At 41.3% G+C, this 17,665-nt stretch overlaps 1 protein-coding gene across 3 annotated transcripts in view; it reads left to right on the top strand.

Annotated features, from left to right (window-relative positions):
* Positions 1-15,972, top strand: part of cntn6 (contactin 6) — a 105,224-nt gene extending 89,252 nt beyond the window's left edge. For 2 of the 3 annotated variants that reach the window (XM_077198052.1, XM_077198053.1), the window contains exons 16-23: positions 187-336; positions 1,692-1,762; positions 3,368-3,602; positions 3,903-4,018; positions 5,529-5,709; positions 7,792-7,904; positions 15,372-15,552; positions 15,701-15,972. In XM_077198052.1, the coding sequence (XP_077054167.1) occupies positions 187-336; positions 1,692-1,762; positions 3,368-3,602; positions 3,903-4,018; positions 5,529-5,709; positions 7,792-7,904; positions 15,372-15,552; positions 15,701-15,795 (1,142 nt within the window). In that variant the 3' untranslated portion in view covers positions 15,796-15,972. The remainder of the gene's footprint in view (positions 1-186; positions 337-1,691; positions 1,763-3,367; positions 3,603-3,902; positions 4,019-5,528; positions 5,710-7,791; positions 7,905-15,371; positions 15,553-15,700) is intronic. The other variant, XM_077198054.1, reaches the window with a different exon arrangement.
* The last annotated feature ends 1,693 nt before the right edge of the window (positions 15,973-17,665 follow it).

Genomic DNA, 17,665 nt, shown 5'->3' with positions numbered 1-17,665 from the left:
CATTGGCTTTTTTTTGAGTGAGTCATTTAAATGTGATTCATGCAAATGCTTTTTTTAAATGCACTCTAAAAGATAAAAAAAGAAACAGGCAATTGCCAAGATAGACCAAAATAATTATGCTAGGCTACTCATTTGTGCAGATGGGCATTGATGTATTTTTCTATTCCAAATTTTCTTTAATCCTAGTTCCTGATTCTGTGCCTGGACAGATGATTCATGCGACGGCAGTGAATCTAAATCCGTGGGTAGATTATGAATTTAGAGTTGTGGCTATCAACGGCGTGGGGGTTGGGGAACCCAGTGTGCCATCCAAACCCGTTCGCACCAAAGCTGCAGGTATGCACCCATCCCTCCTGATTCCATATCTGTCATCTCTAATACATCAGCAAGGAGAAATGTAATTTAATTCTATAATTAGTTTAAATCACCGGGAGTGACTCCTCGTAATAGAGTTCAGCCATGAGAAATAAACACTCGAGTATTCAAACAGGTTTTCCTGGGAACAACCAAATTGCAAAATAATTAGGACACAAATTAAGTGTGCAGAAATCGGACTGGCATCACATAAGCATCACAGAATGTAGTTGCATGAAAATTTAGGACAAAATAAAATGTAGCTATATTATTTAAGGCAAGGCCCAAACCTGCTGCACACTGGACATTAGTGATCAGGAAATGCAGCTATCAATAATTCATGTCAACACCAACAAAAATTTTGTGGACTTCTCACGAATTCTATGAGGCAGTAACACACGAAAGGTACCGTGTGCAACTGTTCATGGCATGAAAACCGCTGTTTCCTTCAGATCCCAACCATTGAGCAAATAAAACTTAGTTCACAGAGTATCTACATTTGCCAGGATTGTACACTATTTAACAGCAATGTCTTAGAATAAAATACTGTAGAAACTGTGAAAATCAAGGATGTAGGTTATTTTTTGCCGTAATTACTGAGAAAAGTTACCATATTGCACTGCGGGATGGTAGTGTAAATAGTTATGTAGTGTAAATGGGTATAATTAGAGTTATTAGTTTTCCCTTTGGCTGGAGAATTGGGCATTATTTACTTTTAATTAATTTGCTCCCAGCCAGTGTAAATGTGTTACAATAGAACACAATTGTCTTTCCTGTTTACACTGTGAGATAATACGAAATATTTAGTGACTGACTCTTGATTTAACTCGCAAGCCACACTATATACATATAGAAACATCATATAATAAATTATATTAAAAAATATTTTTATATCAACATATGTCACCAAAGATTTATAAAATAAACTTTGAATATGATATTACAAATCAAGTATCATAAAGTGACAAACAAAAACCAGGACAGTAAAATCTTAATTATCATTTTAAACCAGCCTGAACTGGTTTGGTTTGCTAGTCTTATCTGGTTTAAGCAGGTCTCACTGGTCTCCTAGCCAGGCCAGCTGGTTGGACCAGCTATAAAAGTGCAAAAAAAAGAGAAACAAACCTGGCTGGGTGACATGCTAAGACCATCTTTCAGCAGGAAACTAAAAATTCTACAGGTTATTACATTCTACCTCATCCAAAATCTTTGAAGCATTTTTAAAAGAGCCTTGAGCAGCTGCTCAGGAAGAGGAAGTGTTCAGATTTGCCGCCAATCCCACAGGTATAAAACCCTTTTCTTCTGTTATGCTGTCTGTTCTCTGTTCTGGCTCGTAGATCCTGAAGTCGCCCCAGCTAATGTGAGTGGAGGTGGAGGCAACCGAGGCGAACTCGTGATTGTTTGGGAGGTGAGCTCAGCGTATTTATTGTGACAGGAGCATTTTCAAATAAGTCTTCTCTGGTGAATCGGATTCTGAGGGAATTCTTCACGGTGACGTGGTTTAAATTAGACAAGGTTTAATTAAAAGGCAGTGCTGTCGTCTTTGCTCTTTGCCTCAGTGGGATTGCTCCCTCTGGTATGTAAATCATAATGAAGACGCAGATATGAGACAGCTTTCATACCAGTAAATCTGAAATGACAATGTTTATCAATGGCTTTCTTGTAATCTTACCGGCTGTCACGACAGATATTCAGCGGCGTGTTTAAATACAGTATTTCTTTCCAAATACACCGCATTTTTCACTAAGTCTAGGGGTTTCTTGACTGACACAGTAGTGCTTAAATCTGTCAACTTTATTTACTTGCATTCAGTGGATTTCAGATTATGTAGGCAACAATGTAAACCTAACACGGGAAATTGCTTGTCAACTTGCAGTAATGTAACGTCATGTCAGCTGAATGATTTTGCTTTAATGCATTTTAATGCATACTTTGAACAACCCCCCTAACCCTGTGAAACTTTGCCTTTGTATATCATCCCGCACCGTTTGTTTAATAGGTATGAGTGACACTTCAAATCAACGGGACTTGTTGAGGAGAGCAGTGCGCATTTTTATTTTTTGTGCTTATCATGCTAAAATTACTCTGTTAGTTCTGGATTTTGAATTTGAGTGTTTCAGCGGCGCTATAAGAAGGCTAACAGAATGAAACAGTCAGGTAGCGGACTTAAAAATCCCATTCATTTTCTCCATGGAGGAACTGACTTTAAACGAAAACTTAAAGGTGCTCTAAGCGATGTCGGGTGACGTCACTTCTTGTTTACTTTTAAAGTATTGTCAAACAAAACGGAGGCTAGCTAGACCCTCCCCCCTCCTCATTTGCACACTGACCCCCCAAATCCCACCCCCAAATCCTTCTTGTCGGATATTGGCTGGAACAGTTTGTTATGTTTCGTGGCGCGGGTTGCTACAGTTTGTTTTTGTTGCCGTTTTTGGAGCCTGGGGTGTCTGCAGAGACTGCGTTTTTGCATCTACAGTGTGTTCAGGGGACAGGCAGCTAGCGGATAGTGATGATAGAGATGTTTGTTGTATTGTGACAAAAAATGTTGGCCTAAAAAACGCGTGATATCGCTTAGAGCACCTTTAAACCTTTAAAGACAAACATACTGCGAGCTACAAGGTTGTTAATTGAAGTTATATGCTTTTAAGCAATTTGGAGGAAAAACTAAATTCTACAACATCAAAGCAAGCTAATGTAGGCTACCCATGCGATATGGCTGTATATTAGCATGGTTGTGATTTGGCCGTTGAAAAGGCTACGCGATCTAAATAAATACATTCTCACCTAAAAACTTTTAAAACAGCATTCTGTGACACAATAGCAGTAGTATTTGTAAATTTATGATGGTTAGCTCGTCCGCTATGACACTCTCTGTCATGTTGCAAGCGGAGTGATACTAAAGGTTAAACGTATAAACACTGATTGATTTAGGAACAAAACAATTAACTTTCTTTATGAGTGAGTCATTGAATCTTGTGACATTATGTTTGATTCTCAACTTCTTTTCTCACAGTCTTTGCCAGAGGAGCTACAAAATGGAGAAAAGTTTGGTTATGTGGTGGCATTTCGTCCGCTTGGCACTACCACATGGAAACAGAGCGTGCTGGCCTCGGCTGATGCATCACGATATGTTTATAAAAATGATAGTTTTCCACCACTCACACGGTTTGAAGTAAAAGTCGGCGTCTACAACGACATCGGAGAGGGACCGTTTAGCCCGGTGGTCGTTGTATATTCAGCAGATGAAGGTTAATATGCTTGTATTCTTTGCTGATTGTATGCAAATTGTGCAAGGACATTATTGGACATCATTTAAAAATGACAACGTTGATGGATGCATTGCAATTTTTAATTACACTCCCTCTACAGCTGTGTTAGTGCACTTTGATGGTAATTTCTTTATTCGCAAGTGTGCTAACACCGCAATTAGATCTTGCAAACAGGTGGTACATTTAAGCACTAAAATCCTGTAAACTGTCTGTTCTCATTAGCTGTTGTTTTTTCCATTCCTTTCCACTTGTATTTGATATGGCTGACCTCGCATACAGAACCCTCTGTAGCTCCTCCAAGAGTCTGGGCCCGCACTCTGTCCGCGTCTGAGATCGAGGTATTCTGGGAACCTGTCCACCAAAGCGGTAGCAAAGGGCGGATAACAGGCTATGAGGTACGTAATCACCATAAATGGAGGAAGGGAAAAAAGAGACTCTGACCTCAGACTGCATCACCTCAATCAGATTCCGTAATATATGCACTGTGCTGATGGCAGGGTGTGCAATTTCCTGTTCCCCTACAAGAGTCTGCGATCCCCCGGCCACATTTTTCACAATCTCATCTGCAGAATGAAGAGGTCTTCTCACAGCTGGTCCTGTCTCCCGGGGAGCGCCAATACCCAGGCTTTCTGGGCACTTATATAAATCACCTTTCAGATGTGTGGACATCATACATCAATTCCCCCTCCTGCAAACACTTCAACTGCTAGGTCGTTTCTCACTGCGTGAGAAACCCACAGGATTCTGCCCATTTCTCTCCTTCCAAACCGAACGAGCCTTCCGCGAGAAATCCCAGGTCACGCGGTAGCTCCGTGGTGAAACCACAAAGTCGTTCACAGCTTCGGGTAGTAAAAAGAGCACACATGAAAATCCACAAATACATTTCAGAGTCCCTTGCTGCAGTCTCCAGATGTTTATTGAACGCAGTAAAAAAAGAGACTGAGTCACAGTGACTTTGTCACCATTCATAGTGTATTGAACCCTAATGCAGGAACAAAAATGACATTCCTCTCAAGTCGATTTTTTTTTAGCTGTGAGGTTGGACGCACACTTACTCAAGCAGAAACATAATGGCCATTCATTTCATTAAACGATTGTGTGTGTATATACAGTATTTTTCGGATGAGTCATAAAATATAATTTTTTTTTTTTTTCGACAAATATAAGTCTTTTTTTTTATCTGAAACGTGATGTGATTTTTATAATGAAATTAACATAACGCAAAACATGCGTAAAGCGCACTTTTGGATTTGTGCCGATTGAGAGTGGTACGTTTGCCTGAGTTTATTTTTATAGCGCATTTCCCACACACCGGTAGTTTCAGTTTAAATAAATTTAAATAAAAATGTTGTTTATAATGAATGCAACTTAATTAGTTTGTTTTATACTTATTTATTTTTCACTACTGTTCTGAATTCAGGAAAAATTACGGATTTGTTGTGAAGTGAGGGGAACTAAAACACATGCTTGTAAGCGGTTTGTTTTATTTATAGTATTTCTGACTTTTGCACCAATGTGACTTATTTATTTGTACATTTTTATTGTATTTGTGTGTAATTTAGTGTGATTTAATTTTTTTTCAAATAGCCCAACAAAACAATTACATAACTAATCATGCCCCTGACCAGCGCATACATTTCATCAGAATCATTTCCCAATCATATGAGCACTTCAAGTACCAACGGCTGGATTGAGAACTCTGATTAATTATGAATATAATTTGTAATCAATTCAATGCCCAGATTTTTAAGTTGCACAGTTTTCGCATGTGTTGTAAATAGTGAAATGATTTAGAGGATGTCACACTGAATGCGCTATTTTTTATTAATCCTTTCCATTTTTCAATTGCTCCTCTGTGTGAACCGGCCCTTACTGTCTCTTTAAATATAACCTTTACTATTACAGGTGCAGTGGTTGGAGGATGGGTCACCAGAAAGTGATGCAGAGAGGGTAAGGGTCACGGAAAGCTCAGTCAATATCACAGGCCTGAAGGGAAGCACAATCTATCTGATGTCAGTCAGAGCACACAACAGCGCTGGCACCGGGCCCTCCAGCGCCCCCATCAGCATCACCACCAAGAAGCCACGTAAGTCTATAGTTTTTAAACGATGTATATCTACTGAAACAAAGTAAATGAGTAGTTGACAAAACGCATTTGTGGAAGTTGACATTTCCTGCATTGTGGAATGAGTCCTCTATTTGTTATGCATGTAGCTTTTATGACATACTAGTAGAGAAACTAAAAACAAAGTATCCAGTATAGTCTTCAAAAGCAGTGGGGCCAGTGTCCTGGGGCCTCAGACTTCCAGGGGCCTCCAAACTGGGTATCCAAGACTGGCAAAGGAGGCTGTACGGCACATATAGCGCAAGTTAAGGCCCTCAGGCTGCACATACAGCGTAAACTGACAGCTAGAGCACGCCATATAGTATGTATATATATACCATTATCAATTAATGTAGAATAAGGGGTCTGCCACTAAATGAGTAGCGTGGAACTTCAAAGATGTGAGATAAAAGGCCTGACAGGATCATAATCCGACCCTGTTAAACTCTTAGTGGCGTGTTTTCAACACTATGAGAGATTAAGGTAGGCTCTGTTAAACTACCGTTGCTAAATAGGCTCATTATCTGATGCCAATAATCAAGAACAAAACACTGTTTAACTGAGCCAGAAACTGATCAGATAAACTATGACATTACTATGGAGGGAGTCTTATGGCTATTTTCAGCTAATAGACTGAGCGTACAATTAAAGGCCGCTTTAAAATAAAGAGCTTAACAGATCTCTTTCTTTGTGTTGGAGCAGATAGGCGATTGTTCTTTTTCATTTTTTACGGTAGATTCTCTGAATAAGCATACTGTGATAGCGCAGACCACAGTAATGATCGAGTATAGTTCTCATAATAGCATGTATTGTAGACTCGTGGGCTGAGTATCATTAGTTAAATTGCTTCAAATTACGATATCTATTATCCTCAATTTTTTAAAGCATGAATGCCGGGTGCACAACATCCTAGCCATAAAATTTTATGAGGAAGGAGATCAGATTTTCTCTGGTTCGGTGTTATATTGGAGTTAAACTATATTTAAATTCCTCAATTACTGTGAAAAGTCGTTCATTGAAAGATGTTTTCTGAATTGTTTGAGTGAGCACATGACAGGGCAGTGGCAAACACAACATTTATACAATTTCTCCTAAGCAACCCTACATCAGGGGCAACTATTTTACTGTTAGGGAGTTTTGGAAATAAAGGGAAAAAAGAACACACTGACATTCAAGCAGTCTGTCAAGTCAGAAGATTGAAAATTGCTATATTACAACAATATTACAAGTTTTTAAAAATGTTTTAGTCATTTGCTTTTTTATTCTATTTGAACATCTCTGCTAAGTCACATAAAATGGATTAAATCTATTTTTTTTGTGTGTGTGTCACAATTCTGATGAAAAGAAATGATGGCCTTAAAGGGGTAATTCACCCTAAAAAGACATTTCTGGTATACTCACCCTCATGTTGTGCCCAACTTATATTACTTGTTTCCTTCTGTGGAACAAAAAAGAATGTCTACTCAGATGTGTTGTCTTACTAAGAAAGTGGATGGGGACCAGGTCCTGTCAAGCTCCAAAGAGATAAAAGCATAATAAAAGTAGTCCATACAGCTCATTCATCATTTAAAGAAATCTTAAGAATACACGCAATTTCTCTGTATGAATAATAAACAAACATTTAAGTTTTTTTTTTTTTTTTCACTTACAAAAAAATCTTAACAGCCGTGGTCACCATTCACTTTCACTGTCTGGTAAAGAGCAGCTTGGACATTCTGTTACAGGATTCGAAAGACATGAGTGTGAATGAATGATCACAGAATTGACAGTTTTGTTTGATATATTCCTTTTGATTGTTCTGCATAATGTTTCATTCTTTCATAGCATTTTTTTTCTGCTTGCTACATAAACATTACTCTTAAGGTTCCATTTATAGTCCAGCTAATTTAAAGTGAGCGCTAAGCTGTATTGAATCCGTGCCACTGAGCTTTCTCAAATTTAAGTGATACCTCAGCTGCTGATTGTAAAGATTGCAAAATCTAACCAGGAGATGTTGTTCGGCTATATTACACAGGTTGTACACAAGTTACACAAGTAAAACAGAATATGATTTATGTCTTTTAGCTCCAAGTCAAGCTCCAGGGAACATTGAGTGGAACCTGACCAACTCAAAGGTCTTTCTGAACTGGGAACATGTGAAGGCGATGGACAATGAATCAGAAGTAACAGGCTACAAGGTAATTTTTTTTTTTTTGCTCCGCTCTTCTGTTTCTTTGCTGATAAACATGCTGTATCAGTGTGCCACATAAGCTGGTGTTTCACATAAAACAACTCGGCGATAAATGACTGAGAACATTACCTTTGAAAGCTGGATTATATACTGTTTTTTCATTTCACTTTTTTATTTTGAGGTGCTAGTGAAGCCTTTCCAGATACACTCATGCAATTTCTTTTGAACTTCTTATTTGAAGTGCAGACCATTTTGCATGACATTGTATTTAATACCAGTTTTAAGTGACAACTGGTTATGTACAGCATTTTTAGTTACTAAAGACATTTTGCATACTATTAAATAGCATTTGAAACCTTAACATATGCAACCTTTCTGTAAATGGTTACCAGCCTTTTTGCACAGTTCATATCAGAGTTGAGTTGAGCTGTTGAAATGTCATCTTGGTTGAGATTGGTAAAAACAAATCAAATTAGCATAAGCAGTAGCCTATAGTAAGAGCCAGCAGAGGCCATTCTCTCTCCTTTTTGGTAGCAAAACTTTTAGTAAAATTATGAAAAACGTCTCAGGTTACTACTGTAACCATAGTTCCCTGAGAAAGGGAACGAGACGATGCGTCACTTGACGCTTTGGGAACGCCCCCAGCGTGCATGCGTCTGAGCATCAATGTCAACTAGTCCAATGGAAAGAATGAGCGTCACGGGCGGGTGACGTCATGACCAGGAAGGGATAAAGGCTCACCCGGTGAAACGCGGCATTAGCTTCAAAAAGTCGAAGCAAGCCGATCACAGGGAAGCAGGAAGTATGGCAGGGTGACGCATCGTCTCGTTCCCTTTCTCAGGGAACTATGGTTACAGTAGTAACCTGAGACGTTCCCTTTCGAGGGAACTCGCGATGCGTCACTTGACGCTTTGGGAACGAGAATACCCAAAACGCCAGAATTCCAAGTACCTGAGTGTCAGTCTGTTGGAACTAAGCACTAAGCACCTGAGAACCTGGGGCAGCATCCAGGTCCAAACTGTAAAACCTGACGAATGTGAGCGGTGAGGACCAGCCTGCCGCATCACAAATGTCTTGGAGGGAAACCCCAAATAACAAGGCTTTAGAGGCCGCCATACCCCTCGTTGAGTGAGCTCTGACCACCAAGGGACACGGATGGTCAGAGTACTCGTATGCAAGTGAAATAGCCTCGACTATCCACTTGCTAACCGTCTGTTTAGAAGCAGGAAGACCCTTCTTAGGTGATCCAAAGCAAATAAATAACTGGTCGGACTTCCTCATAGAAGATGTCCGATGAACATAAGTATCCAGTGCTCGCACTGGACACAAGAGGTTCAGCCTTTCCTGGTCCGCAGATGTAAAAGGAGGAGGACAGAAAGCCTGCAGCACGATAGGCCTCGGAATCAAGGTCGGCACCTTAGGGACGTATCCCTGTTCTGGATATAAGAATGCCTTGACCATCCCCGGTGCAAACTCAAGGCAAGTGGGGGAAACCGAAAGGGCCTGAAGGTCTCCAACTCTCTTAAGGGACGAAATAGCTAGCAGAAAGATAGTCTTAAGGGTAAGAAATTTCTCTGAAACCGAATCTAAGGGCTCGAATGGAGCCCTAGACAGGCCTTCTAGTACTAATGCCAAATCCCAAGCTGGCACCCTAGTGCGAGTTGCAGGCCTCAGCCTCAATGTTCCACGAAGGAAACGTGTAATCAGGGGGTCTCGACCCAACGATGTACCCCCAACCAGGGCGTGGTAAGCCGCAATGGCCGCCACGTAAACCTTAAGTGTGGAAGGACATAAACCTGACGTAAAGCGCTCCTGCAAGAACTCGAGTACTGTGTTCACAGAACAGTTAACCGGATCCCACTGATGTCGGTGACACCATACAGAAAAAACTTTCCATTTCAGCGCATATAGTTTCCTAGTAGCTGGAGCTCTGGAGCTTAGGATGGTCTCAGCAGCCTCAGCTGAGAGACCACTCTCTATGAGTTGGGCCCCCTCAGAGGCCAAACCCACAGGTTCCAAATCTCTGGTCGAGGGTGAAATATTGTGCCCCCGGCCTGAGACAGAAGGTCTCTCCTGATCGGGATCTCCAAGGGAGGACCGTCTAAGAGATGGATCAGGTCCGCAAACCAGATCCGACTCGGCCAGCGTGGTGCTACAAGCAGTAGGCTTATTCCGTACTGGCGGACTCGTTCCAGAACTCCTGGGAGCAGAGCAACAGGGGGAAATGCGTACAGACGTAGCCTCGGCCACGTCTGCACCATAGCATCCAGCCCCAGGGGGGCTGGGTGAGTAAGGGAGAACCAAAGTGGACAGTGCGTCGTGTGCTGAGACGCAAACAGATCCACCTCTGCTTGGCCGTAAAACTCCCAAATTTTCTCCACCGCCTCGGGGTGGAGTCTCCAGTCCCCTGGCCTCAGCTCCTGCCTCGACAGGATGTCTGCCCCCACATTCTGGTCCCCAGGAATATACACTGCCCTCAGGGAGAGTACCTTCCCCAGAGACCACAGGAGGATCTGGTGCGCCAGTTTGCAGAGCGGACGCGACCGAAGACCCCCCTGACGGTTCAGATAAGAGACCACTGATGTGTTGTCTGTTCGTACAAGCACATGATGGCCCCTCAGGTCTGGGAGAAACTGTCTCAACGCATTGAAGACAGCCATCATCTCCAGGCAATTGATGTGCCACGAAAGATGATGACTTTTCCACAGACCCTGAACCGAGCGGCCTTCCATTGCCGCTCCCCAGCCGGTGAGGGAAGCATCTGTCGAGATCGTAACACGATGGCAAAGAGCTCCCAATACCGGACCCTGGGTTAAGAACCAATGTTTCCTCCATATAATTAAGGCACGAAGGCACCGCCGCGTGACCTTGATCATACGAAGTGGGTTTCCCCTCGGGGAGAACCCTCTGGTCCTTAGCCACCACTGTAAAGGTCTCATGTACAGCAGGCCAAAAGGAATCACGTTGGACGCTGCCGCCAAGAGACCCAACAGTCTCTCGAACTGTTTCACAGTGCGTGACTGGCCTAGCTTTAGCTCTTTGGTGGCTGTCAGGATAGCAGCTACACGAACGGGCGATAGAGTGGCCCGCATCGTCACTGAATCCCATACCACACCAAGGAAAGTGGTTCTCTGTACTGGAGAAAGAACACTCTTCTTGGCGTTGAGCCTCAACCCCAACATCTGCATATGAGCGAGAACGACACCTCGGTGCCGAACCGCCGACTGCTCTGATTCCGCCAGAATCAGCCAGTCGTCGATGTAGTTCAGAATACGTATGCCCTGAAGCCTGAGAGGGGCTAGAGCTGCATCCACGCATTTCGTGAACGTGCGGGGTGATAAAGCTAGACCGAAAGGAAGAACCCGATATTGGTATTCTTTGCCCCCGAAAGAAAACCTTAGGAACTTCCTGTGCTGAGGGAGGATGGAGATATGGAAGTAGGCGTCCTTCAGATCTATCGTGACAAACCAGTCCTCGGATCTGATTTGAGTCGCGATCTGTTTGAGTGTCAGCATCTTGAACTTGAGTTTCTGTACTGAACGATTCAACAGACGAAGATCTAAAATGGGACGCAACCCCCCATCCTTTTTTGGAACAATGAAATAACGGCTGTAAAAACCCGACTCTCTGTCGGGTGAGTACACCTGTTCTATAGCTTCCTTTGCTAACAGGGCCTTTACCTCTTGCTCCATTACCAGAGCCTGCTCGGGATGCACCACTGTGGGCAGCACCCCGTTGTAACGAGGAGGACGAGAACCAAACTGGATTCTGTATCCTTTCTCTACAATCTGCAGGACCCAATGAGAAATATTCGGCAGAAGCTTCCACGCTGCCAGAAAATTTACTAAGGGAACCAGCCTCTCGAGGCTGGTCTCTGGTGTTATCGAGACAGCCAATTCCGGAGCCTGAAACATAATGGCAGGAACTACCTGAACTGGCCGCTCTAAGGCCCCCCTCAGAGGGCGCGAAACCGATGCTGTGCCGCAGCATAGCATCAGCGACTCGCTGGAGACCGCTGCGCCCTGAAGCACCGAGGGTGGCAGGGTTGGCAGAACGGTCTCGTGAGGACCCCGAAATGGAACGGGCACCGTAAAATGAGGTGTACACCGCTCCACTTCGGTCGGGGCTGTCCTCACAGGCCTGATGCATGAACATCAGGACCTTTTTTTTTAACCGAAGTCTTCTTCGCCTGAAGAACGGTCCTCAGATCCGGCTTCGACTTAGAAGACTTCGGTTGAGAGGGTTGCGTCTGTCTCCAGTCTCTACGTGGAGGTGCACGAGATGCAACACTCTCTTTCTGATGCACACGATATGATGAGCTCGACGGCTGGGGCTGCTCACGCCCAGCAGCCCCAGGGGGCTGGACCCGGCGAGGGATAAACTTTTTAAAAACGTCCGCTTGTTTTTTTGACTCCTGAAATCTCTCGACAACCGCGTGGACTGCGTCGCCGAAGAGACCAGAAGGTTCAAGCGGAGCATCTAATAAAAAAGCTCGATCTTTTTCTTTAATTTCAGACAGATTTAACCATAAATGTCTCTCAGTAGCTACCAAGGCTGCCATAGACCGCCCAATTGCTCTGGCGGTCTCCTTAGTAGCCCTGAGAGAAAGATCGGTAGCCCGACGAAGTTCACGAATATCGTCATGACTGACTCCCTCACTACTATCCAGATCCCCCAGCAGGTCAGCTTGATAAGCCTGGAGCACTGCCATAGTATGCAGACATGCTCCAGCTTGACCTGCTGCCGTATAAGCTTTGCCCACTAACACCGAAGTGGCTTTAAGCGGTCTAGTGGGCAAAGCCGAGGCTTTCAGAGACGATGCGGGACCAGGGGAAAGATAACTGACTAAATTCTCTTCCGCCTGGGGCATCGCCTCATAACCATACTCTTTCAGCCCTCTTATTCTCGAAAAAGTGTTAACATGAGGGCTGAAAAGACGTGATGAGTATGGTTTATTCCACGATTTAGAAATCTCATTGTGCAAATCGGGAAAAAATGGAAGCCCTCGTGGTGGAGATAATGTGGTGGAAGATAAAAAGCGCTCATCTAATTTGCTTTTAGGACGAGCGCCCTTATTCTCAGATGGCCATGCAATATTTAACTTCTCTACAGCCCGCGACATAACATCCACCAGCTCATCATATGCTGGGGAAATAAATTGTGAATCTCTTTCCCCCATGTGTGTGCTTACACTCTCCACACTCATCACATCAACCTCCTCGGAGGAAGAGCAATAAAGTAATGGAGGGCTCTCTCCCCGGGCGAAAGAAACCGCAGAGCGTGCTTCCGACACCGGGGAGAGAGCACTGGATCACTCGGGTAAGGAAGGAGAAAGAGCCCTCGGACCCGTCTCCAACCCCTCCGAAAGATCCTTTTGCGATCCCCAGGAATGCATTCTCCGCGCCGCCTCAGCAGACGCGGGTCCTGATCCCTGTGGATCGCGAGCCTGCCCACTCACTTTATCAAAGAGTGACAGGCGAGAGCGGAGCATGCGAAGCGGTAACATCTCACAATGCTGGCACTCAGCCCCCTCGAAGGCTGAGACCGCATGCTCCACTCCCAAACAAACGACACAAAGCTCGTGTGTGTCCCCACCCGTTAAATAACGCGGGCAGGGAGAAACACACTGTTTGTACACTTGCTTAGTTTCCATCCTTTTCCGCAACAGACAACAGTAAATAGACAGAGACAAAATGACACAGATCGCTTGCTGAGACACAGAAGCTAATGCCGCGTTTCACCGGGTGAGCCTTTATCCCTTCCTGGTCATGACGTCACCCGCCCGTGACGCTCATTCTTTCCATTGGACTAGTTGACATTGATGCTCAGACGCATGCACGCTGGGGGCGTTCCCAAAGCGTCAAGTGACGCATCGCGAGTTCCCTCGAAAGGGAACTCAAGGTTCTGGAATAGATACATGCTTTTCGCAAGACCCTTTAGCAAATAGTATAAACTATAAATGGTAAAAGTGAATGGATTAAAGCAAATATCTGGCTAGACATTAAATGCTAAGGGGATTTTTTAGGTCTAGATTTTATTTCCCCTTTAGTATAATCTTTTTTGTTCTAATTTAATTTCCGCAATCAAGCACTCAAGGTCATAGATACAGTTCAGAAACATCTTAGTCTGTTTTACATTTCAGAACAAGCTTCTTCAAACTCCTGCTGCGCTCAAAACCCAAGTCATCTGTAGCAGTAGTTCATACAAAATGTTCAGAAAGAGAATTAAAAATTGTCCGATGTGATTCATTTCTTTTGAGCAAATTAATTTGCTGCAGCGTTCTGCCACCTAATTGACGACGGCGTCTCTGAAATGTAGAGGTTTGTCGGGTCGCCGAACAGCTGGACGGCTCTGATGCTATCCTCCATCTGGAGCTATGAGCTTAGCGACTCCTCACCAAAGACACTTTCAGAAGGGAGAAACACTATTCATTTACAATCCTAACCGTCCGCTGTGAGGCACCTGCAGAATAATGCAATCAATAATCACAAATTCTCTAGTCTGTGTGAGCAAGAAAGAATACCAGTTTGGTGGCTATTTGTTTTGCACTGTCAATCTAAAAAAAAAAAATTTTAAGTGAAAAATGGATTGTAAAACCTATTTTTTTTTCACAGCGAGATGTGTCAGCAAGCATTCTAATCCTCCCACTATAAATCAATTTGAAATTTCATAACGATTTTTTTAATTTGTATTCCCTCTTTTACCTGGGTTTTGGAGGTGGTGGGAAATATTCATAACAGACTTTCATGCACTGTTCAGTGCTGCTGTTGGCTTTTTTGTAGGGAATATTTAAAAACCCCATTCAAATATTTATATTTTATTATTTCCAATACGAGGGAAGAACACTAAAGCTTGTTAAGGTTTTTATCTGATAAAATTATTTTGAAAAAAAAAAAAGGCAAACTACAGCTACAATTATTTATTTTACTATGCAAAACAAAAGGCTCACAGGAAAAAGCATAAATTCACTACAGGCATAATAAGTTATTAATTTTTAGTTGCGTTTATATTTTTTTTTTTTGTATGACAGCCTGGCCTAAAAACATTTCCAAATTATGTTGCGTTCTCACAATTAAAACAATTGACTCCAAGCATAGCTGTAATATGCTTTCACAACATTTAACAACTTTTTAATAATATTTCAGAAAAGGGTAAAGATGCTACTTTAGGCCATTACTGTATTGCATTCCAAAAGTGAGTGTTTTATAAATTGTTTTCTATTGCAAAAAAAAATAGTTTTATGCATTTACAAACATGTCCTATTTTTGTGAAATGTTAAGTGTGCTTGTGCTGTTTTTCTTCATAATAAATGCTACTTTCATGTCATCACATTTCAGCATTTTTTGTATGTGTTCAAATATGTTTTGTGGCCGCTGTACGGCATGAAATATTCTTCTTCTTGTGACTTATTAGTTTATTTGTGTGTGTTTTTAACTTTTAGCAGCATCTCACTGACCCACTTTCTCCCACGTAGGTTGTATATCGACAAAACTGGCACAGAGGAAGCAGCGTAGTGGAGACCAACCGGACGTCCGTGGAGCTTCAGGTGCCGTCAGAAGAAGACCTGCTCGTTCAGATCAAAGCCCTGAGTGACGGAGGAGACGGCAGCAGCAGCAGCCCTATACGGATACCAAAGATGTCAAGTAAGGCTTCATGTGAGCTCATTAAATATAGTGCACGCTGATATTTGAGCTTGAACACACACAATCGAACTGCTAACATTGCAATTGCTTGACATTTGTAGTTGCCTACTTCATATAATCCTGTCTGTGAATTTTTTTTTTGTGTTCGTTTTCATCACAGGCCTGAACTCAAGGGGATACTTCAGTTCAGACGCAAGCAAGATGGCCCACGTTCACGGAGTAGTGTTTCTGATGTTGTCATTGGTGTTTTCATAGAACTTTGCCTTTATTTAAAGCTGAAGTGTGTCGTTTCCGTGCCACTAATATCACCGAGTGGAATTGCAAAAAAATGACTGTTGTTTCCCAAACACTGTTTGCTAGAGTGTAGAGAAATCAGCCTAAATATGACTTGCTTCAAATTATTGCATAGATAGGAAAAAGTGTTTTACACACGTCTGCCCTTAACACTGCACAAAAAAAAATTTCTTTCCCATTATTTTTGTACAAATATCTAAACATTCTTAAATCAAGATGCAATTTGAGAGGCAAAATGAGTAACGATATTAATTACAAAAATGGATCAAAATTATACTAAAAACAAGAACAATTATCTGTCAATGGGGTCAGAAATAAATAATAATAAAAATAATCCTGTTTTTAATAATAAAAATAATCCTGTTTTCACTTTGAATTAAGTTTATTTTTCTGAACACGTCGGCAGATATTTGTTCTTGTTTAAAATATAAATGGGCTTAATTTAGATACCTTTTTTTTTTTAGAAAACAAGGCTTCAAATTAAACAAGATCATCAAGTACCTTGATTTAAAAATGTTTAGGTATTTGTACTGGAAAACAAGACAAAAAGACTAAGGAAGAAAACAGACTTTAAAAATGTGTGAGTGATTGGTTGGTTATAGTTACATTTTTTTCCCTTTTTTTTTTAAAGAAGATAAAAATTGCTGAGTCAGCTCCATTGCCTTATATTGTGATGTTTTTTTGTTTGTTTTTTTACCTCGTTGTCAAACTATTTGTCTTTTGTATGTAGATTTTATTCAAAAAAAGCAGGCTTTCTCTTTTAGCTAATAATTTTGCTTAGGTGTTCAGAATTGAGATTCAAATTGAGCACAATATTAAGTCGAGTAATGCAGTAGTGACCTGGAATGTTGGATCTCCAAGAGAAAGCCTTGAATTATAAATTATACCCATGCTGTTTATCCTCATACACACGTCAGTCAAGTCAATGATGCTGTGTCTGTTTATGTAAAAAGGCCTTTAGATAAATGAGATATATTGTGTTGTTTTGCATAAGCCTGAGAGATATTACTGTTTTGATAAATAGCAACAGTTTTGTTGAATACATAGCTTCTGGATAATTACACTGATTTATTGCTGCTGGTTAGTTTTGAATTATTATTCTGGAAAACTACTTTGACAGTCAAGCATTTGATGGTTTGAAATGAGACATATATCTTGTTCCTTTAAATTCAACCCATTGTTTATCAATTCACTTATGATTTCTTCTGTCATTCATATTTTCCTATGGGAGTCAGTTAAACAGTAGGTTTCATTCCTAACATCTTTTAAGATGCTTCATCATGTTTTTTTCTGTGATAATCTTTCTTTCAAACATCTGCTGAGTTTGTACGCTTGAAGATGAGACCAAAGTGTGTCATCAGAACTGTGCGCTTAACCACATATTCCCTCTGCCAGTTTAATTTTTTCTAAATATTTGTGTCTAAAAGAAATGTTTTATATCCTCTAGTTTTTATTTTTATTTAATCATTTTAATTTGTTTCAAATTTTGTATTTATTAGTAATGACAACGCAAACGTAAAACCATTATTTATTATTACTTTTTTATTTGATTTATTTACTATTATTTTTATATTTTTATAAAATGTATGTTGTTAATTGTATTTGTATGTTTGTTTTATATTTATGTGTCAATCACCTGATAGTATCCATATTTTTTGCCTTATTTTGAAATTTTGCATTTTATAAATGTAACATATTCGCCTGGTGTTTTCTTTTGCTGTTATGTAAGCATTTTGAGCTATTTAATACCTTTGTATTAATCCTGTACAATCTCTGAGAGATAAAATAAATGCAATTTCATATTGAAATATATGTAGAGCAAATATGTGAT

This window comes from Siphateles boraxobius, unplaced genomic scaffold (genome assembly GCF_051911475.1).
Source record: "Siphateles boraxobius isolate OS27281-9 unplaced genomic scaffold, OSU_SipBor_1 41, whole genome shotgun sequence".
Classification (NCBI taxonomy): domain Eukaryota; kingdom Metazoa; phylum Chordata; class Actinopteri; order Cypriniformes; family Leuciscidae; genus Siphateles; species Siphateles boraxobius.
Note: the sequence above shows the minus strand (reverse complement) of the source record. Positions and strands in the feature narration are given on the sequence as shown.